Below are 23841 nucleotides of genomic sequence, written 5' to 3'. Positions count from 1 at the left end.
TACACAGAGATGATTTGGAAATCCTAGTAACACTGGGAATTTAAGAACACAAATTAGTTGACTGGTCTTTATTAATTCATATTAACTAAGGCATTGCAGTTCTGGGAATGGGATTTTGAATGTCTTACCTTGTCCTGGCTGTTCAGTTCTTGATAGGGAATATGGGCTGGGAGGTAAGTGTGGAGAACTGCACAGAAAGCCAGGCCATCATTCCAGCTGCTGCTGAAGTTTGTGATGTCAATATTCTTGAAGGGAAAAAATAAACGCCATATTAAAATCGTAACCTAACAGTTATTACATGCTACCAATTCATCAATACTTCTTTTTAATACATTAGAAGAAATTGGCAGAGAAAGTGGACAGCCAATACCATAAGTTCTGTGGTATTACTAACAGAGGAAAACAAAATAACATAGTGATAAGAAAATCAGTTATTTTGTATATTAATTAATTTAAATTCATTAACTTATTAATTAAGTCCTCCCTCAAAACAAAGTGCAGAATGTGTGCTTGAGTGTGTGCTAAAAGCTGTAACATGTTGTGCTAGAGAAGGTAATGGATTTGGTGCAACTGTACACCCCAAGACAGAAAAGCAAACAAGTCCAAGACGTGTACCCCAAATCCCTGATCACACAATGTGCTCCTATCTCTGCTCATGTTCCTTCTATTTTCTGCTTCTACTACATTCATACCCAGACAAAATTTCTAAATGATGAGGAAAAGCATTTTCTGTTCTAAACAAACCATTTCTCTATAGAAACTGATGTGAACAAGATCACAAACAAAAGTTAACTTTCATTTGGAAATAAAGATGTTCCAGCAGATTTAGTGCTGACAGTAGCAGAGAATCTTTGGGATTGAAGCTGAAATTGAAAACTGCTGTCTTGCACTCTTGATCTTTTAGTTCCCGTAGGAAAGTCAGGGGCACTGGTAAATGCATCTCCTGAGACTGTATAAATTATTGTAGAGTCAGCCCAGTCCAAAAGAGTTATGAACAAGATGCCTCAGTGACCTTTTAAATGACTGTATATTTGGCTGTTGGCAGTCAAACAATGTTAGAGAGGCTAAGTGGATAGCAGTCAGTTTAAACTTTAATTAGGAAACAACCAGTAACAACAATATATCACATATCTTTTACACTTCCAAGGAGAAATATAAATATGCTTTAATATCTAACTCACTGAACTGAGCTCAAGCAGAAGCTTACTTAGTTTTTAAGAAGCAAAAGATCCAGTCACAAAGTGAAGGATCACAATCACCTGAGCCAACCTTTCACCTGACAGTCATCATCATCATCATCATCATCATCATCATCATCAGCTGTCTTGGACAAGACACAAAACTGGACATTGCAAAGGCAGAAAACCCCAGCCAGAGCCAATGTTCTGTGCCAGGCACTCCAGGGCACTCAAACCAACAACAGCCACAATCTCCTCCAACAGAGGGGAAAAAACAAAACTCTGGGCACTTTCTAGAAGAATGTGAGGGAAATCTTGGTTTCCTGCTGAGCTCAGCAGTGCAGCAGTGAGGCTCTGGTGGCAGTGTACGTGCTGGGGCTCACAGTGCCTGCCGCAGACCCCCGGGCTGTGGGAACTGCTCTGCACCCTGCTTCCTCCTCACACACTGCTGGGAAAACCCAACAGCAAAAGGGAAAAACATCAAGGGAGAAAAAAAAAAAAAAAGCTGTCTCTTCTCTCCTCAAGAGAGACAGGAAATTGGATTTAAATTAATGCCTGGTTAAAAGTTTCTCAATGTTACTTAAATTAAGGAAACATATGCAACGCATAGTATGAGGTTTCAAGGGAAAAAAGGGAAAAATGTCAGATTGTTAAAGCCAATAAATTTCTATATGTGTCCATTGACAGAAGTCACTTTTTGGAAAGTTCTTTCCTCAGGCCTCAGGCTCACATGTGTGTCAGTAAGGTGGATAAAGACAGGGAGAGGGGCTTGTGTGAAAGCTGGCTTTAAAAACCAGGTGTGAATGATCATGTTAGTTTTGCTATACAATCCACTGAGGGGTTTTCCACTTTTCACCTCTTGGCTGAAAGGTTCTCCCTCTTTCCCTGACATGACCAAGTGATGTGGGAAGGGGAGGAGAAAGATGTACACTGGCATTGCCACAGTGAAGTTACAACACGCAGAAGTCATCTTCTCTTAAACATACAATTGTACAAACTAAAAACTTCACTTTAACTATTACTAAGTATCCACAGAATGCTGAATTTTTAATAGAAATAATGGGGGGGGGGAAAGGACCTCTTAAAGTGCACCAACAAGTTTGGTTGGTTCTCCAACAAAACCAAACTCAGAATATCCTACTTTTCTAAATCATCTCGTAGGGTCCAGCTTTTATTATTAAGACAACAAGCAGAAAACAAACCCATCATCCAAGAATTTTAATGTATCCAGAGAAGCTGAATTAAATACAACGGAAGGAAACAATTAAAAGGGACTGGTTTCTGTTTCCAATTGCTCTAAGCATTATGAATTATTATTACCTCTCAGACTAAAAGAAGTATAATATTGGTCAGATAGTAAAAACAAATCTAGAAATGGGACAGATTGTCATTTAAACTGAAAATTTAATTTTTCATGTAAGGCTTTGAGCACATAACTGGCACATTTAAATGCAGCAAATTTTATTTCCTAAATGCTTTTAACTACTTGTGGTTTTTTTGAAAAAGCTTGGTCAGTATAATGAAATCAATCTTGCATTAAGCTCTTATTTCTCAAAGAATTGATGGTAAACAGAACATCAGCCTAAAATCTCTGACATAATTTCTTCTTTGTTACTGCTTTTATTAAGTAATTGGCTCTATTAAGAGAATTCTGCTGGAATCTAATCTAGAATTATTCTTCAAGACATTTCAGACCACGAAGTATTAAAGCAACTGAAGGACATACTTTCAGATAAATTGTCAAATGAGGAATAAGCTTTTCTGGAGATAAATGAACTAGCAGGGGATTTATCATCCCTTGTCTATTAATGATTAATAGGATGCATGGGAGTGAAGCCATCTCTAGTATTTGGGGTAGATGGTTTTTAAAAAGGCAATTCTAACAAAAGTTAAGCAACAGACCATTGTCATAAAAAGATCTGTGGAAGATACTTTCCAACCAGGAGTAAACAACAGAATTAAAAATTTGTAAGACTTTCTGGAGACAGAACATAAAAATATAAATTGAAAAATAGATGGTAAAAGAACAACCTGGTAGATCCACCACCAAGCAGCATTTCAAGCATGACTCCAGCCCCTACTGAACTGGAAACTGCAGAGTAAGAGCAGCCACCAATAAATCAGGTTCCCTTGAGCTCATATAGAAAAAAAGGACTAAAACCAGTATTCTCCATGAACATTCTACACTGCTTAACAGACTGGGCTCTGCATAATATCAGTTTAAGATCTCTGTAAACCTGTAGCTTTCCTAAAATTCACCATTTTCAAGTGGCTTTAATCAGCATATTGCTAATTTCAATTTTTTTTTTCTTATTGCTTTTTGCAATAATTCTACATTAATAGAGGGTCTTCTGAAGTCAGTGAAAATACTTTGTTTTTTAAAAAACCAAGAAACAGATGTTAACAATTATAACCCAGTAACTCCAGTTACTTTTTTTTTTATCTTCCCAGAAAACTTCCACAGCTAAAAAACTCCACAGACATCAAGAAACCCAAGTAGAAAAAATATAGCTTCTAACTTGCAGTTACACGTTAAGAACAAAGTGATTTTAACCATTTTTTTAGACATATCCCCACTTCAATCTCCCTGAACTATGGACACCAGAACTCCAGCAGAAGAGCATCATGCACAGCAGCTATTTCTCCATCCCTTGTTCTGCACAAGGAGAGATTCCCATATCCAAACTTGGTTTGGCTCTCAAAAGAGTCAGGACATGAAGAAAATAAAAGCACATGTCTGTGTCTCTGTTGTATTAATTAATTAAATAAGTGGGTTGAGAAAACAAAACCAATAATATGATTCTGTGCTATAATATATTAAAGCCTTAAAACAAGATTTGAAGTTAAAGTGTACAGACCTTGGCAGGCTTGCTTTTGAAAGCTTTTAAAAATACATCCACAAAAGAAAAGAGTATTCATTAAAGAAGATTACAAAGGTAAACTACAACAGAAGTGCTATCCACACCCTGTTGAATCAGGATTCACTGACTCTCAAATGATGGAATAAAGCCATGGCTCTCTACTCCTGGCAGTAGGTGAGAACATAGAAATCTTTCTGGAACAGACCTAGCAGCAGTCCCAGCTCCTGCCTCTTCAATCTCAGCTTCTAGAAAGGCAAATAGAGACCATCAAAACCCTTAAACACTGACTGGTTTCTTTCCATGCCAAACACATGTTATTTTTCAGTTTGGGCACAAAGAAGAACCATAAAAGAAGTAGTCACACTCACAAAATCCAGTAATAGCTTCAGACATTAATGCACTTGAGGTACAGACAGCTTCATAATTTCTTCTAGATTTTGTCATAATTAAGTCTAACAAGTTGACATTTTTCTTGTATCAGAATCCAATCCAAACACAAAAAGGAAGCATGTCCTTCCATAACTCAATGATTTTTGTCTAAAACATCAGTTTAACCAAGGAAAGAAGTGTTTTGGCATCCTGACTACTCTGATGAATCAACCAGACAGCACAAAATGCACACCCTGGAGTCAGTATTTGAACACAGGCTTACATAAGCACAGTCATGTTCTTTTCTTGTGCATTTTTGAAATCAATATAGTACTTTGAATAGAATATGACCTAACTTAGTGTTGATAAGTTTTTTAAAAAAAGCAACCTGAACCATTTTTTACTTCTAGTTTTGTTATTCTACACTTATTGCTCAAGCACAAATAAAAGCATTGCTTGACTTCAAGGTGCATTCAGCACAGGATTCAATTTTTTGTAAGAATCATATTGTACATTTGATCTATACAGGAGGTAAAACTTAGGTCTTTGCAGCAAAAGTCTTTCCAGAAAGCAGCACTGCATGAAATAGAGGACAGCTACTACACTAAGTGTATCTGGACCTAGGAAGTGTGTAAAGCTTAAAGAAAGTTTAAAAAAACAATTAGTCTTTTCTTGTTGCTATTTTGTGACAATTGCTTTTTTGGTGTCAGACTTCTGGAAGTGAATTATCTCTCAGAATGCTGACAAAAATGGAAAATAAATTGAAATACTGGTGGAGATAAGAATGGGTAAGGATGTGTGTATCCTGTTTGTTGGTCCTCTTTTAACATGAAACATGCATGCTCACATCCTTTTTGGGACTTTTATTAGCTGTGTACTCAAAATGAAAGTAGCTGTGCTTCAGTTGGGGTAAATGCACCATAACAGCTGGATGGGATTACTTTATGCTTTGAAGATATCTGGAATTTATGACAGTTTTATGACACTGAACATATTTTTGAGGAGCCAGGAGGATTCTCTCCTCTGAAAAATGCAGTACTTGGCTCTGTACTGAGCAGCAGTGTCAGATCCTGGAGCAAAGCTAACACAAGATGAAATTTCAAGTATTTTGTGCCTGCTGATCTGAAAACTAAAGGTGATTTGCTCCTCTTTTATCTAACTGCTTATCTTGAGAGCAGCTCTCCTCTCTCATGGCTTGGAGATCTGCTCAGCCCAGAATACAATGAGGCTCAGTAACTCAGTGAGTGCAATTGTGTCAGGACTGAACAGGCTCTGGGTGGAAGTTAATACAGAACCTGCCTCTGCCAGTCCTGCACTGACCTTCTGCAGATCACCACTCTGCACACCTAAGCTCCAAGGAGAAATCCTGCCTGCAAACAACAATCATGCAGCATGTTTTAAAAGCTACAATAGAGTAAGAGATGAAGTCATTCAGGTTTTTACCCCACTAATTTATCTTATTTTCATTGGCTGTATCAACCTGATTTTTTTTACTGAGGTCTTGAAAAAAAAAATTGGAACACAGTTAAATATTAACAACTACATTTAAAGGTGACTGTTTATTCCCCTTCAAATTTGCTTGAATAAATCAAGAAAAGCGTACAATGAAGTAATTTACAGGGTTTTTAAATGGGGTTTATTCCACTATAATGGACTGAAATTAAGAGCTTAACCACACTATTATCTTTGAATTATTTAGCATTCACAAAGTTTCAAGCTCCTAAAGCAGAAATAAGTACTTAAGACTTTTAATCAACAGCTTGAAAGCAAATTTCTAGAAGGGATAGGAAAGCAGGAGTTATTTTTCTTCCTTTTCACTTGAGCAGACAAAAAACCCATACCAGTTGTACCAGGCTATTCTGTGGTGCTGTATTCTACACAAGTATCTTGTGAGTAAAGAAAACCTTCTCTCTTTGAAACAGGACAGTGTTTGGTGTGTTTTTTTGGTATTATTTCTTCTTTAGTATCTTATCCTAGTTTTACCCTGTTGATAAGGTTAACCAACTCTACCACACCTGATGTTTAACAGGCTGAACCACTGGCAGCTCACCTTTAACTCTGTACACCTTCAAAAAAATTTTAGAAATTAGGATTTGTCTCTGGTTACTTGTGTGATTACTATTTGTTAGTATTTATTAGCTACATCCACTATCCAGTGCAAAATATAATCCCAGAGATGAAAGGCAAAACAATGCCAGTAGCAAATATGTCTCTTAGAAATGGAGCTTTAACTCAAAGTGCACAGTTCCATCTTCCCTGGAAAGCACCAACAGCTGAAATAATTTTCTATAAATACCTCACATGCATTTATGCATAAAGACCTACAGCTGTGAGACATCACCTCCAGGTGACAGGGAGGAAACAAGACCAAAAAAGTGATTACTGTTGGCAGTGAATGAAAATGGAAACACATCTTGAAAAATACTGGCTTACAGGGTTTTACCTAAGTATTGGTAGTTTAATATGAATAGGACAAAATTAAGAAAATAATTATTCTGAAACAAAAGGCTTCTAATAATTTCTTTTCTTTTGCTGGTTTCCAAATGATGGTTACAACCTTCCAGGTCATTTTAGAACTTGTTACAGACTCCATTTGCAAGTACCTTCCCTTTAGCCTGCCATATTTACAGCTAATATTGGCCAAATTGGAAATATTGGATAGAAATTGGTGATTGGATAGAAGGTGACCTGCTCAAGGTTGGGATATTCAGGACTTTGTTCTGTGAGGGTCCTGCAGCAGCTCAGAGAGCTTGTGCTGGCTCTCACCCAGGTGCCAAAGCAAACAAACCCAACAGTGGTACAGAGGAAAAGTAGAAGTTCTGATAATAGGAAATACTGGGGAGAAAAGGGAACTGTGGCAGTGTGAGACAGCAGGAAGAGCTGGAGGTAAAGAGGGTGGATGGGTGGAGGGAAGAAGAGCTTCAGCAGGACTGAATGAGGGAGACATTCATTACCCTGATGCTTGTTTACTGTTTGTCAGTTTGGAACACAAACAGTTTTAAAATAAAATTAAAATGAAGCAGAGATTCATTGAAAATAAAAAAAAGAAAAAGATCCTTATCTGTTATTGACAACATTGAGGTGCTAGAAATCTGGATAGGCACTGTTCACAATGAATACACTGCTGGCTATGTTTAAAACATTAGAACACCACCAACACAGTGTTCAACCAGAACTGAATTTCAGGGGATGCTGAAAATAATCAAATTCTGTACAACAAAGAAATGAAAAATGAGTGTGCCTAAAGCAAAAGCCATTCTTCTATCAGAACTACTTAATATAACCTCCTGATACTATCTCACAGTTCCAATGAAGGCATTGCAGTGGCTCTGCAGATGCTCTGTGCTTTCTCAGTACCATGCTGCAGGTTCTGAAGCAAGTACTGAAAGTCTCAAAATCTATTCTTTCACCAGTGTTTATAAAACTCAAGGAAGCAGCAATCTGTAGAATCAGAAGCATATTCTTGAATGTGCTCACAACTACAGAGTGAAAAGTTTGGAATAATTTCTATCACTTTTCCTAACTAGATTAACAAAGCTGTCAAATTCATCTTTCATTCCAAGACAATATGGGAAAATATTTTTGCACTTAGTTCAAGGATTTATAAAGAAATGTAACATCCTGCCTTTTTCAAAACGTGGGGAAGGAGAAAGGCTCTTTCCACAAAGCTGCTTATCCTCAGAAATAGCACAGTTGAGTATCAGACGTGCTACAGGAAGAGGGGGAGGGCTTATATCACAGCCTGTCCATTGTGCTGAAGGAGGACTTTTCCTATGGATGGGTGACCATCCTGTTATGTGGCTCTCAACTTCCTCCTGCATTGTGAGGCTCAAGTCATAGAAAGAGTAAAGTTCTTAAACTGAGGATTGTGTTGGGAACTCCAAAAACTTTCAATACAAGTTAACCAAACAAATACATCATGGTCAGACTATTAACATCCTGGTTTAGTTTGCTGAAGCCACTATTCTTTTGAAAAAATAATGTAATCAGGAGAACTCTGGACAGTTATCTTGTTAGTTCTTTTGGCTTCTGATAACATTTGGACCAAGTGAAAGAAAAAAAGTCTGCAACCAAAGTGGAAAGCCAAGTTCAAACTGCAAGACAATGCCACCTTCACAAAACAAACTGTCCCCAAGAGGCTAAATGGGAGTGATTCAAAGAAAACCCTAAGATAATTACCTGTAAAAAATAAATCTCTGAAATCTGAGAAATGGTACTCTAGCTGCATTTGGGAAACATTAATTTAAACACTAAGTTGCTAAAGTTTCAAAAGTGCAACCTGTGAAGGCTGATTCCAAGTGCCTTGATGGGAGGGCAGCTGCCCCCTTAAGAAAAAGCTGTGGAGCAAAGTGACAGAGGAGCTGCTGGTGCTGGAGCAGCACTGGGAGCACACGTTCCAGGAGGAGGTACAGGACATGCCAGGGCACTCAGAATATGCAGTCAGGTGTGGAGCAGCCTGGCTTGTGCCACTGAGCACAGCCTCAGCCAGCTCTGCAGGTACCTGGTAGCCCTCTGTTTTCTTCTGGCACCACTTCAGCAGGGCGTTCCTCTTGGAGCCTCCATATTCTCTTGCCAGGGCAGACAAGGGATCTTTCCTCTCTTCCCTAGGAACAAGGCCAGAAGAGTTTATAACACAACAGAAATAGGTAATTATAAGGGCTTAAATAGAAGGACAAATTCTTGGCATACTGGAAGTAGCAGGATACAGCACTTGAGACTGAAAAACAGAACACATGTGAATACCTGCAAAAGACTTTTGAGTCAGTCTGGAGTAATTACAGCACTTCTGACTGAAAAACAGAACACACAGAAATACCTGCAAAAGACTTTTGAGTTAGTTTGGAGTAATTCTTTCACGAGCAAATCATCCTTCTTTTTCCTTTAAGCTTTTTTTTTTAACTAATCTTTCCGCCTCAATGATATTTCTTTCTAAGAGTTTGAAAAATTAAACTCACAACATAATAAGTTCCAGCCTAAACCCTTAAACTAACTCAAGTGACTTTATTTGGTATTTAGAAAGAAAATAAACTGATGCTATCTCTTTTGCATCTCGTGGCTGATTACAAATGTCACCTTGAAACAACAAGTTTGCATATGAGCAGCACAGTGCTATTAACAGAACATGTGCCTAAGACCTGGAGTTCTCAAAAAAGAAGGGGGAGATCTATGTAGGCTGATCTGCCATTTAATGTATTAGCACAATAAAAGCAGTCAATTTCAATTCCAGTTTCTTAAGCTATCTTAAGCAATTTTTTCCTTAAGAAAAGATTGAGGAAGAAAAGAACAACCTAAGTTGGTCATTATTTTCATGAGCCTTACATTACAAGCATCTCTTTAGAAGACTTCAGAAATTAATTCTTAAGATTATAAATATATATTATATAGGCTAATATTTTTTTAGTGGCCTGGTTACATGATTCAGTATTTCTATAGATATTATATAAACAGTCTTTGACAAAAAGAGCAAATACTACACCATTACAGACATTAGTTGCCACACATGAAGTGTGCCAGCAGTTGTTCTTGTCTTTAATAATCTCCATTTGGAAAATTAAAATAAGATATCTATCAGTGAACTGCAAAGACTTCCCCATCTGCCATTTTTAAAGAGTCCTATCAGATGTAAGCAAAGTTTTCACAACATTCACAGAGATTATAACCTAAGTTACTGTTTCTGAATATTTCCCAAAAGACAGGCACTGTATACATTCACTCTCAAATCTTCACCTCTTTGTTCTTTACAGCCCGTATGGTGACTTGAAAGAGTCACATAATACATAATCATCAGTGGATTCTCTGTTGCAGATTTACAGGTAGCAATTCTCCAGCTCCTGCTAAGGGAAAAGAAAGCATCCATGGAATGTGGCTTTCTCCTTCTGTGTGTGCTACAAACAGAACACCAGAGACTGTTCCATGTACCAGCATCTCTGGACAATGCATAAAAGAGAATGTGGCCCAACAGACAAGAAAAGGTTTTAAGGCACTGATCTTAAGTACATGTACTGCAATTTGCTTGGTCAGTCTTCACTGACATATGGATGGGCAGGATCTCAAATTTACTGAGATAAAACAGTTGAAATATACATGAAAATTTATGCCCAGCAGGACAGTAAACACAAAACAGTAACTGATATTTTTGATGCTGAGCTACCTAACTGCTCATCTTGATTTAACATGACAAGGAAGTCAATAATTGTGTATTTTAAATTTGAAATAATTTATCTGTACCTAAACTTCATAGGCACCACACAACCAAAATGATGCTTCAAGAAATTCTGTGCTTCAGTTCTTAAATCAGGACAAATATCAACAACTTACACTGGTGTATTTTTTCCTTTGGTGATTGAAATAAGTAACAATGGGATTGCCTATTCAATCTATAATGAGGGTTACACAACACTATGAGAACTGAAGAACAGAGATCTGGGGCAACAATAGAAGTCAAATAAAAATATCCCTGTCTCTTTACACTAAACATACTGTTTAGCCATGAGGGAGCTGTACAGCCCGTTCTCAAATTCCAGCAAGAGCACATGGTTTATATCAGGTTCTTTCAGTTATGAAAACACTGCTGAAGAAAATAAATTAGCATTAAGTTGTATGGAGACAATGAGAAATGGCTTGTCATATAAATCTTACATGTTCACATATTAGGTCAGCTGCATTCCAAATCAAAGAGCTAACTAAGTTTAAACTAGAAGAGGGATCAGTAAACTGCAAGTATTTGTTCTAGTGAATGACACCAATAATTGTTTATCTTCCAACAATTTTCAGAAAAAGGTAGGTGAAAACAGCAATCTGTTCATGTAACAAACTGAAGTCCAGCAGCAGCACTCAGAGTGACTCCAAAGGCCACTCCCATCACCAGACACCCACTGCTGCACAGCCCATTCAGCCTTTGGTAATACTGAGCATTGCAGGCAATGGTTGGGCAGCACAGTAATGATTTCTTAATTACAACTGTACAGTTTCACCCTGGAATGCCACACTATTTGCTCCAGTCTGTAGACTGACACCAAAGCAATTCAATGTTATCAGTTCAAAGCTTGTATTCAATTTAAATTTAGGTGCTAACACACACATTAATTGCTGGTAATAAGCCACTCACAATTAAACTCAGTTTAATTTCTACACAATAAAAGGAGGGCAGCACTGAGAGCTGTCTCTGCTGATTTCAGGAAAATCACTTTCAAAAGCACCCACAGCTAAGAACACCTTAGAATTTTACACATATTGCAAGTGTCTCTGAACTTTAAGGGTTTAATACTTCTGCTGTACAAAAGCTTTGTCAGGAAGCTCTGTGAGAAACAGTCTTGACAGAGTTATTTAACCTTTGTCTGCCAATTTCCCAATCTATGAAGCTGAGCTGAGGACATACTTGGATAACATGAAGATTAAATACTTTGAAGTCCTCTGACTGATAGCACAACAGAGAGGAAAAGTTTTAAATTTAACACAGACTTATCTTTTGTCTTACTAATCAAAGGAGGTTGTCTGGCCATTTGTTGCTCAGACTTGCACTATGACTCCATCTGTGGGACAAAAAAAACCCCAAAAAAGCCCATTCACTCAAGGTTATTAAAAAGACTTGCCAGTGTCTGGGATTAAGACCTGGGCATGCTGCTTTTTATCTTCAACTGGGATTACAGAAATTAAGGTTTATCATGGTCTCCCTGGCTCCAAGCCAGTCTGCATGATCTGCTCCATTTGCTGCAAGCTCACTTCCTGAATTTGGCTTTGTGGAATTTTGAACTGGTATTATTATTTAGTGACATGACTTAGCTTGCTTTTCTAGTGGAGTTTAAAGTTCTGGTATTACCTCATAAACTTTAAAAAACTTAACTTTTAGTCTAACTTTTAAAACAAGTGCTGAGCTGCAAAAAAGCCTTTCTGAAGCTCTTACAGATTACTGAAGATCATTACTGTGTGGGGCCTGCAGTCTCAGCACCAGTATTTACACTAGAGGTATGCAGACAGATATCTGTGGAATTAAGCAGTAAAGAATTTTTACCTTATTCTGCTTCTGGTTGTAGGAGTGACTGATGCTGTAGGAGAAGAGGAGAGGGACAGCTGTGGGGAGGTGGTCCCCATTGCCATGAGAGATGCTGGGGATGCTCCATCAGGTGCACTGATGTCCCGCTTGATTTCTTCACTACTTCTTCGAGACACTAAGGGGGGAATTGCCCATGCATTTATCATTTGCAAACATAAAGACCCTCAAACTTGCTCTCAGACAAGCATTAGTTCAGAAACCATGCAGAGAAACCTATATTTAATAGTAGGTGTAAACATTCTTCTTGACACTTTCCACTTTGGAAATAGGAAGGATTTAGACTGCATTAGAAACATTTATGATCAAGCCTGTATTTTGAAGCAAAGAATGTTTGATGGATGTAACTTAATAGAACATCACTACTTCCATTTGAAGGATTTAATGAATGAGAAGGAATTTTAACATCAAAGCATTTATTCTCCTCTAGTCCATACAAAGCCTAAAGTAGTTAAGGGAAAAGAAAACCAAATCAGTTTAGAGATGACAGCTGCTTTATCTCCATTTAATTTAAATGAAAAATTGGCATGTATGCAATGCTCTGGACATTAATTAAATATCATCAACAAGAATATCAAATGTTGACCTGAGACCAGTCAGCCACATTCCACAGAGTTTGCTTCATTTTATCAAAGGAAATGATTTTTCTTTCAAATGAAAGCACAAGCACTGTACTCCATAAAACCAAATTTGGAATTGTTACATGCCCTCTACATGGAAGAGTTTCCAGTTGAAAGTATGAGGTTTGCCTTTATACTTAAATAGTCACCACTAAGATTTAACTCTCTATGTAAATCAGGGACTTATTTTCTAATGACATGGGGGCAAGTACATTAATTTATAAATACCAGACTCAAGAAGTTTCGGTTCTTAAGACAAACAAAAGCAATCCAAAACCTGTAAACATTTACTCAAATATAAGCATTTTGAAAAAAAATATTGATCTAAAATCAATTCTGCCTAGATTATACAAAGCATCATTTTCACAGTATCACACTATTTGTGCTAAAATTCACAAAGATTTGGTTTTAGAAGTCCCTGCTGATACTGAGACATCAGTATATACAGCTTGATAATAAACTAACACTCTGCATAAACTTGTATTTAGGAAGTCGAGCGTTTTTAATGCAAAGTTAACATCAGATGTCCAGCAACTACCATCAGCAATACTGAACAATATCTGTGGGTTCTGCCAGTCACAAAGTAGACCTGAAATGAGAGTTCCTAATTTTGCTGATCCCCAAAAAGCCATGGCATTACCTGAAATAGATTTGGCACTTTCCATAGCAGGGACTCTCGGCAGAGACGCCGGCCGGCTGGTGGAGGATGTTCTCAACAAATGTTCTGGGAAAACAAAAAGGAGGGAGGAAGATTCCAGTCAAATGTAAGACATTCAGGTCTGGGTCACAGATATTGCCCACCAGTGCCCAAGTTTGGCTGTTTGAGGGAGGGCAATTGATTTTATCTGGAAGACAGAGAAGCCCTAAAATTGCCCATTGCCAATGAAGTGCACTCAAATACACCATGAGCACCTAAATCCTTCTGCCCTAAAGCCTCTTCCTAATCCACTTGCCCTGGTCATAAAAAATATCCTTAAACCAAAGGCTGAGAAAGGAAACCCCATTCATCACATGGCCAAAAGAATTCAATATATCCTTCACAATGTTCAGTGGTAAAGCAGATTGCTTTGTACCTCAGGTGACTTCTTTTTTCCTCCTCTCTGGTTTCTTGGATTGACATTTTTTGGGCTTTTATTAAATAAAACTACACATTTTTTCCTTTCTTCCTCCATGCAGCAGAGTCTAAAAGGTGCCTTTGCATATTGTATTGCAAGATTAGTTCTGCCTAATGCCAATGAGTAATAAAAAAAACTACAACAAAATTAATTTTCTATAGCAACAAATCAAAGCAATTTCCTATTATGAAATACTGCTTCAAGTAAAAACTACAAACAAAAGGTTTACATACTCCTACGTAGAAACATTAAGAGTAATTTGAATGTAAAACCTCGTGGAAACAAGGATTAAGTAAAGTGAAACCTCATTTATTAATTGAAAATGTGACATAAGAAATATGCTGGTGAAATACATTATATTTTTAATGTATTTTATTATATTTTTAATATATTTTACCGTATGGCAGTAAACAGGAATTCTGTCTGGCACCTCACTACTGAAACACTGCATTCACTGATTCAAAAAAAAAAATCACAAAAGCCATGTAAAACATACCATTCATTTTGTGTTTAAGCTTATGTCTACCCCTGAACTCTGTAACAATTAAAGAATCATGTATTATCTTCTTGGAAAGGCATTTCAATATTCCTAAAAATATCAAAGTTTCTAAAATTAAAACTGCAGCTGCATTGTACAAATAGCCTCAATATGGATTCAACAAAAGCAAGAAGGAAATCTGGCACATACAGACTATTATGAAGTGCTACAGAAAAGAAAAAAAACCGACCCTTTAGAAAACATCAGACCTCAGGAATACCAAATTGAGAGGAAATATTCAGCCTGGAGTCATATGGGGATTATCTTGAGAAACATCTACACACAAAAAGCCCCTAAAGCAGGCATAAATCAGAGAGCTACACCCAACACATGATAGCCATTCATTCTCACAGGAAGAGCACATTGTGAACAGTGTTTTGAGAGACAAAACAAAGCTCACAGAACAGGGGAATATTGGGAAATAGATAAATCAACACTCGATTCCATTCAATTTTTCATCTGGTTCCTGAAGGTTCAATACCTAATAAGTTTATTTTATTATTCACATACAATACAATGACAACCATCACCCTTGTTTTGTTTTGGGGGGTTAAAAAACTCACAACCAATTACACACAAATACTTGTAACCCCAGAGGTGGGGATTTTTAATATCTGGGACAGCTGCAAGATATGTCCCTGAAATTATCTTATCTTGATTTTACAAGTGATCTTAGTCTATGCACACAGTGAAACTTGTCAGAAAAATACCAAGTTCTCAGCATGCAATTGTGGTTCTGTTGGAAATTCAAAAAAGCATCTTTATGTGACACCACCACATGTGATGAAACACAAGTAAAAAGAACTTAAACACAAGATAGTCTATGATTTTATTAAGATATTTTGATAATAAAAAGTACGTAATATGATAGTGCTTAGGACACTAATTGAAAAAAAAAAAAAAACAAACTCTCAATAGCAGTGCTAAACCCCAAGTTTAAATGAACTTGGATCAGTACCTTGAACAGGAATTTCTGCATAGCTTGGTCTTTTGTCTGTCAGTGTAGCAAGGGGTTTTGAAGATGAGATTGGTCCACTTATGGAATGCCTCTGAAATGGAAAAATACTTGAGTCACACATAACTAGAAGGTAAAAAACCAGAAATGTTGAATTGCAGAATCAGCTTTAGAAATTCAGATATGACATTATTACTAATTTTAAAGAACTACAAAAATAAAGGAACCTTTGAAATTTTTTCCTTCTTTACTTTAAAAACCTTTACTTTTACTTCTTTAAACTGAGACTTGTTTCTCAGACCAATGTTAAAAATTAAGGCTGTGAATGCTCTTGCAGTTTTCCTATTAATTCTCACCTTCATTTATATTTTGTTTGAGCAAACCTGTTCTGGTTAAACTTGATGTGTTTACTTAAACCAACAGAATCCCCTAAACAAAGGCAAGTTTTTAGTGCATGATTTGTGTTATTAATATAAGCTTTTACAACTTTGTGTCTCATCTGGAAAGTCAGGAGAATGGTGTAATGGGGACAGTGACCCAAAGTACTCTTGGCTAAGAAAAACACTACTGAAAAAATGGGGTTTATTCAGAATGTCAAGAGCTTTTGTCCCCACATATTTAACTGAGATGCTCTGGGAACAAATGGAGAGACATATTCATTATTTGCTGAAGATGTAATAAAACACAAATTTTTTTTTGCCTTCTCAGGTCACTTTAATTTTTGTTCCTCTCTAAAGAGCTAAAAATTGAGCATTTTGTTTTCAAGTTCTATATAAATATTTAGCAATATATGGCTTTTACACACAATTCAGTAAGCACTGAATAGGACTAAAATAAGCATTTTAGTCTCACACAGTGAACAGTACAAAGGAATAATTACCCCTATAGTTACTGAAACAGATTCAGTTGCTAAAGACTCATGGAAGATCGCCCACAATTATTTCAAATTAATCATTTCAAAGAGCTTATTGCAAATTACAGTTCATTCTTTATTCACCCTGTTCTTTCTATTAGATTCCAATATTTAATCATAATCAGTCCACTAATGTGTTTATCATGAAAACTCTTTCAGATCTCCATCTGGCCCAAGGTTAAATGAGTCTTATCTTCATACAATACTAAAGGTCAGATGTTTCTCATGCCAAATTATGAAGCCAAGACAGACAAATCTAGAATTGTGATTAAAACAATTTAACAGTATATACTTTACAGCATCCCATAGCACAGGCAAGATTACAGGGCTACTTATTCATCAAACTAGAGTTATGCTTATGTGCTAGAAATCAAATGGAGAGGACAACTGCCAACATACAGCATGAAGAATTTCATCACTTCATATATCCAATGTCCTTGCACATCCACAACAAAGATTATACCTTGAAATGTGCAGGTGAAAGTGACTGTGAGCTACAGAAATGCTCACAACAGCTTCCCCTAAGAGCTGGAATTTCACACATCACCTACTTAAAAAAACCTCCCCAACCATTCTTAACTAAAGGATAAGAACTGCATCAAAGTGAGCCATTTCATTCCATCTCCCCACCCCAGGAAACAGCTAGAAGAGACAATAAGGCTAAAATAAAAATATTTAATTTTGGTTAGCTTTGAGACTGGCACTATAGACAGGCGAGCACAGAGCTTCAGCTAAGAAACACAGGTGTGTACAGAGCTGGATAACCTCATAATTTATCCCTTAAAAACAAACATCCTTTATGAAAATTGTCAGAAGGTGGCTGTATCACTCAGCTGATGACTTGCTGCATATTGGTCTTGATAAACTGGTTGTCTCTTTGCTCCTGTTGGCACTGCAGACAGGGCAGTTTAACTAAAAACTCTTTGGTTCCCTATTCCATATCTCACAGCTACCAGCAGTAACACAGTGACTGATGCACTGCAAACCAGAGGAACATGGACCAACTGATGTTTATCTATTTTCACCTGCCTTCATCTATGTAGCAGTGCACAGGTGTCTGGGACATGCTTTAAATTTGAAAGAGAACTATGGCAGGATGAACTAATCCCTTCAACTCCAAATATTTGGTTTCTGACTCGTCATCCTTGTGTCTGCTAGCTATGGAAGGAAGCATGACCATCACCACCACCCAGGTACCTCTTCCTGATCACTTTGCACTTCATGCCAGTGCACCTACATGTGGCAATTGCAGAACAAACACAGTTTTTCACAGATTGACTAGTTAGGATATAGGAAGCCTTTGACACTAAATTGCTCGGACCCGGGAAGTTTATACGCTTAAAACAAACCAGGACATTCAACAGTAACCTGTAAATCTGAAAAAATGTCTGTTTCAGAGTCCTACAGCTACAAAATAGAAAAAGAAAGTACCCAGGGGAAGCAGCAGAGAGACTCCCTTGTCCTCCCTAGGCATCTGCTTTGGTCACTCCCAGTGGCATTCCAGACCAGCTAAGCTTTGGGCTAACCCATCTGGGCTGTTCTCACATTCTGAAGAGCATTCTCTTCATACCTCTCTTCCTAAATTGTTCTGCAGTACTGCTAAGAGCCATAGTAAAACACAGCTATGCTCCACTGCAGGCTTGGACCTGAAGCCAGAAAGGGTTTTGTTTGCTTGTTTTGAGTTGCAAAATATATCCAAGAATCTATCTCATTATACATACACAGTTGTAAAGAAAAACAAACCAAGCAAATAACTCTTCAAGATTGAGGAAATTCATGACACAGCCCAAAGACAAAGCACGTGGTTGTTGCATTTGTACTTGGACAATGTTTTTTGCAACCAATCCATCTTATGGAAGTATCAACACGGTGCCAGATTCTCAGTAGGTGCCCATGTAAATATTTCTCCTATGACACCATTTAAAAGCAATTAAGATTAATGATAATAAACACTTCAACACCCATACAGAGATTGACCTTTCCTCAAAGACCTGAAAACATAGAGGACTTCTTGTTGGGGGTTAGGTTCCTTTTCCTCTGTTCCTTCTTACCTATAGAATTTTTCCCACAAGTTGCTAAGAAACACAAACTACTTGTTATACATACTAGTAAAGAACTGTTATTCCTAGCCTCATATCTTTGCCTGAGAGCCCCTTAATTTCAAAAATACAATAATTCAGAGGGAGGGGGTTTGCATTCTCCAATCCAAGGGAGGCTCCTGCCTTCCCAAACAGACACCTGGCTTTCAAACTGAGATACTTCTATAAGGTGGGAGCCAATAGGCTAGCTCACATTGTGATTACTTCTTCAAATCTTGCTTTTCAATTACAAGAGAGCACAAACAAAAAAAGTTTTTAAGAATGACACAGAACACAACAGTAGAAAATGAGGCAGCAATATGAAAATAAAAAAACTCAACCCTCTTCTTTCTTGAGCAGAAAATATTCACATAACTGAGGTCATGAAATCAAATTGCCTTCTGGATAATTACAAGCACTTTGAAGAAAACCACCTATCTTCAGAAAGACAATAGAAGCTGTTTTCATTTACACACCCTCCTCTTTGTTTTTCAGGCTAATGTTTCCCACTAATGAGTATCCAGCTGTTAATGACTTGGGTCTATACCAGAAATTGAATTCAAAATTCAAGTAATTCTGGCAGATCAAGAACATCAAACAAGAGCTGTAAACCTGAGCAGCTTTACAGTATTCTGAGATTACTTTGGTTCATGGTTAATTTACAGGTAAATAAAGTGAGATAAGCCTTAGGCTTCACCAAAAAGCCTTCTGTCTGCCAAAGGTCTGGTTCAGCTCTTTGGAACATGAGATTAAGTCTGTCTCCTCCTACAAGACTGCAGAAATAAACAGAAATATAAAGACAGATCAATGGGAACAAAGCATCTGTCAGCGAACTCGTCACTTTGCACTAATTTAGAAAACTGCTGTCAAGAGTGACTGAACCACAAGAAGTAGCAGAAGCTCTCCCAGAAAAACATTTAATTCCTTCTCTTTGCTTTAAGGCTATCTATTTGTTTCATGAAATTCACTCTTAAATGAATAAAAGCTGCACTAGTCTGAGAACATGAGAACAGTCAGTCTGTTCCAGGTATTGTTCCTTAAGGACTGAAAGCCAATATGGCTACAGAATCCTCAGTTCAGGCAGAGAGAATGTTATTACCAAAACATCACACTGACCTACAGTGAAAATCAAGTTTTGGAACTTTGGGATAGCAATATCTTGAAGGCAACAGGAGAATTATGGATATTAAAGGAGTAAAACAAAGTACATTCTTCGATTTTTTTCTTTATGAATCTGGTCCCATCTGCTTTGTCCTTAAACTTGTTGGCTTCTGCCAAAATCTCACTTTACACTGCAAGTGAGATACTAAAACCAGCAAAGATCTACAGAGCTGAACATCAGAGTGCTGACAATGCCATCTCAGTGCACCCAGGCTGCTGCAGCAAAAGGACAAAGCTTCAGAGGGGACAGCACAAAATACACAGCACCATCTCCCACTGGCCAAACTCTGTCAGTTCAAAATGAACAAAGATCAGAAATTTCCAATTATTTCAATCCTCCCTCGTCAGGCCTGCACTGAAAGGTACATTTACACTGATGATGGCTGACAGATTCTGCACAGACCTTAGTCCACTGCCCAAGGGGATTACTGCTGTTTCCCTGCCAGGCACAGGACTAAGAACTGACAAACAGCAACTCTAAAACTAAGGAATGCAAATAAAGTCTTCCTCTCATGCTTTTTAATAGCACAGGAATAGCAATGGTTGCAAATTTTTAACAAGAACTTCCAAACTTCCAATGTGGCTCTCACTGAAGACTTGTTAGACTGAAAAGTTTAGTAATTACTGACTTAAGGCAACATTTTATCATCATTTCCCCAGCAAGTCAGCCAATATTTATATGTTACCACCTGTAGTTTCATACAATCTTCTTCACAGAGAAGGATTAAGTGCAGTCATAAAACACCCACCTGCATAGGGGATACAGCAGCAGCTGGGGGAGTTTTCATGGGACTTGGGCTCAGGGGAGTGCGAGGAATTGTGGCAGCAGCAGGGCTTGGAACTAGGAGGAACATGGAAAGGAAGCCATGGTGAGCATGACACTGCTCTGCAGTGCAACAGGAGACTGCTGAAGCCAACCCTCACCTTGTACTTTACATTACGAGTTTTACCAGATCACACTCTCAGAATTTCAATTAGCAACTGACTGAAAAGTCATCTGAAAGTATGCCTACACATCTACTCCCCTGCAATTACCTTCATTTGCTGTCTTTCTATCATCCATGGTAAAAGCCTGAGTTTGCTGGGGGTGGACAAGGCTAAGGTGCAGGATACTATTACCTTGGCAGATGTAAATCATGGCATTACTAGTTCTCTGATCTTCAGACAATTAAAGAGATAGCAGCAGGCTCCTGGCTCTGCCAGTAATACAAGAAAGATAAACTATATCACCTGATTCTGCTTTCTAGTTTCTAATCCAAGTCCACAAGCACTTAAATTTTGGGATTAAACAAGAAACATTTTTAGAAAGGTGTGAAAACAGAAAAATTCTAAATTGGTGAATCAGTGATCTGATGATTTAACAACATGATTAGACATGAATGCTGAGGTAGAAGGCAGATACTAGTTTGAAATGAAATATTCCAAAGAAGGGAGAAGGGATTTATCATTTAACTGAACTAACTGGCAAGAAAGCATCTTCCTCCAGTAACACACTAAAAAAGCCTTCTAATTAACACTAGAAAAGTAAAAAACTGTGAATACTTATGAAGAAAACAAGCAAGCATGGAAATAGAAGCATTTGGTTAAATAACAGAGATGGTTCTATATCTTAGACTTCCTGTTCTAAGCAGTGAAAAGCAGATTTGCTGTGCACAGTACTGTACTGTCTCTGCCAGCAGTCTGCCTCAGACCAAGCCTTTTCACATGAGACTTATGGTGACTTTGTTGGACATGAAAGTCAAAACCCAAAGACCTGGCAAGGGAGATATTTTAATCCATACAAGGTCTCATATGCAGTTAAAGGTGAAACCCAAGTGTTTCTCATTTCAGAATAATTACTTGGACTCCTTATTCTGGTCACCTATAGAGAAGAGCACCACTTCTTTCCACAATCAGAATCACAGTAAAGTCCATTGTCTCAAGAGTGAGACTTCTTTCATTTTAGAAAATATTTCCTATATCTTTTAATAGGTGATACTGGCAGGATCTTACTTTTAAGTGTCATCAGAGCTCTGAGTCTAAGATATAAGTTATTAAAAGAAATAAACTCAGCTCTAGCTATTACATGGCTTTTAAAATGCTTAATTTGGTACATTAAGTTCAGATTTTAATAATCAGGCTGAAATCAGCTGTACTCCCAGCTATAATTATGTGTCATATGTGTTTATGTATTTCTAATATACAGGAGCACTGAATCAAAGCATCCAGCATATGAGTCACTGGCAATGCGACAGCAAAGAGAAAAATAAAGACAAGACAAAAAAAGGATGCTTGCACTTAACTGCAGTGAACAATCTGTTCTGCAATCCAGTTTGGGTTGGTTTGCTCCAGCCATCAGATGGAGGTCAGGGCAGGATAAAGCAGTTTGCTCTGAGTGAGGTGAGCCACTGGAGATGACCAGGTCTCACATGCAGAGGGGCAGCCTGGAGCAGCTGCTGGGACTCACCTTGGGAGGAGGCACTGTCAAAGGACTTGATAAGTGTTTTCACAGTGGGAGTTGGCTCTGAGGAGGTGGAGGATCTGCGACTCAGGCCCATTCCTTGTCTCAGAGCTGCCAAATCTCTCTCTACTGCATTCATGTAATTGTACACTCGACCACGTTCTTCTTCCTGCCTGAAGTAATTTAGGGTATTTAAAAAACATTTTAACATGCAGTGTCTTAAAAAAAATCAACACTAATTGAAGCTGAATTAAAATCTATGGTCCAAATGGGTCATTACATTAATTAGTTTTCTTTCCACTGTAATTTAGAAATAGGTTATCAACCCAAATTTTCACTGTAAATTCTTACTATTTGTCAGCAACAGAGCTCAGCATCTGGTAAAAAAAGGTCTATCAAATCAATATTTGATGTAAGCCTTAATTCCTACCCCTATCTCACACACACAGATGGAAAAAGTTGAGTTAAGGATTTCATCTGTCCCCATGAAAATAATCATCTCAGAGGGGGGAGGTTTTTTCCACCTGAATAAATGGAAAACAATTTAATACTAAGGAGCAAGAATATATTTCTAGTGTACATCTTAAGGCAGCATCAGCTTTTCCCCAAGTTTCACAGCCTGTGCTATCTCCTATCCTACCAGATGCTGGGTTAAATGTAATGTAAATCTTACCAAATTCCCATCCATGCAGAAAACAACTGTTTTATATACACACATCACAAGCATCATACTGTCAGCTACATACATATCTGACCCCTAGAGGCAATGTAGTCAGGATTCAAATGGTGCTGTCCAAGATGTCCCTGTTGAAGACTTGAACACTTCTTCAAGACATATAACCCAGTTTCTAAATGTCTGGAGCACCTAATTCAAACCACAATATATCACAATTTGGATTGTTTTTGTTTGTATATGAAGGCACCTCTAATTATCAGTAGACAGAAAACAGTATAAATTATATGCAGAACTAGATGAAGGTTTCTTCTCAGGTAAAAAGCCAGCTGTGTTTTTAACCACACCAAAAGCCTTGGCTGCTAATAAGAATATTAATGATGGTACGAACAGCCAACGCTGCTTGTTTTTCACACTGTAGGAAGCAAAATCATTTTTAGCTGTTAAACTGGAAAAGTCCTCCACTTCAAAACTTTGTAATACTCTGGATGGATTAAGTATACAGTACAAAGAAACAAATACTGCTAGTGTAACTGTACCTATTTTGACTGCTGAAAGCAGCATAAAGCAGCTTGCTGAAATACAGATCCTCACAGAGGGAGGATTTACAAACTTCTGGAGCCCCAATAACTAAGAAACTGGATTTGCAAAGCTGCAGCTCCCCTGCAATGGTGACACCCCTGCTGCCAGCTGCATACTTGCGTGACTTGATCTCCTCCAGCTCCTTGGTGAGCTTCTCGTTCTTCTCCTGCGCTTCGTGCAGTCGGCGCTTCAGGTCCCCGATCTCCTCCTGGGCCTCGGACTTGATGTCGTTGGCAATCACCACTGCAGTCTGCAGGTCTGCCTGGAACTGCCGCCACTCTGCTGACTCCTCCTGCAAAAGCACCCAT

At 37.9% G+C, this 23841-nt stretch overlaps 1 protein-coding gene across 1 annotated transcript in view; it reads right to left on the bottom strand.

Annotated features, from left to right (window-relative positions):
- Nucleotides 1-23841, bottom strand: part of SPECC1L (sperm antigen with calponin homology and coiled-coil domains 1 like) — a 62630-nt gene that overhangs the window by 9282 nt on the left and 29507 nt on the right. The window contains exons 7-14 of the mRNA XM_056504344.1: nt 23650-23825; nt 22285-22451; nt 20588-20679; nt 15690-15780; nt 13719-13802; nt 12420-12576; nt 8910-9012; nt 129-245 (exon numbers count right to left, since the gene is read on the bottom strand). Coding sequence (XP_056360319.1) covers nt 129-245; nt 8910-9012; nt 12420-12576; nt 13719-13802; nt 15690-15780; nt 20588-20679; nt 22285-22451; nt 23650-23825 — 987 coding nt within the window. The remainder of the gene's footprint in view (nt 1-128; nt 246-8909; nt 9013-12419; nt 12577-13718; nt 13803-15689; nt 15781-20587; nt 20680-22284; nt 22452-23649; nt 23826-23841) is intronic.

The sequence above is a fragment of the Oenanthe melanoleuca genome, chromosome 15 (assembly GCF_029582105.1).
Source record: "Oenanthe melanoleuca isolate GR-GAL-2019-014 chromosome 15, OMel1.0, whole genome shotgun sequence".
Taxonomy (NCBI): Eukaryota; Metazoa; Chordata; class Aves; order Passeriformes; family Muscicapidae; genus Oenanthe; species Oenanthe melanoleuca.
The sequence above is the reverse complement of the archived record's forward strand: the minus strand, read 5'-3'. Positions and strand labels throughout refer to the sequence as shown.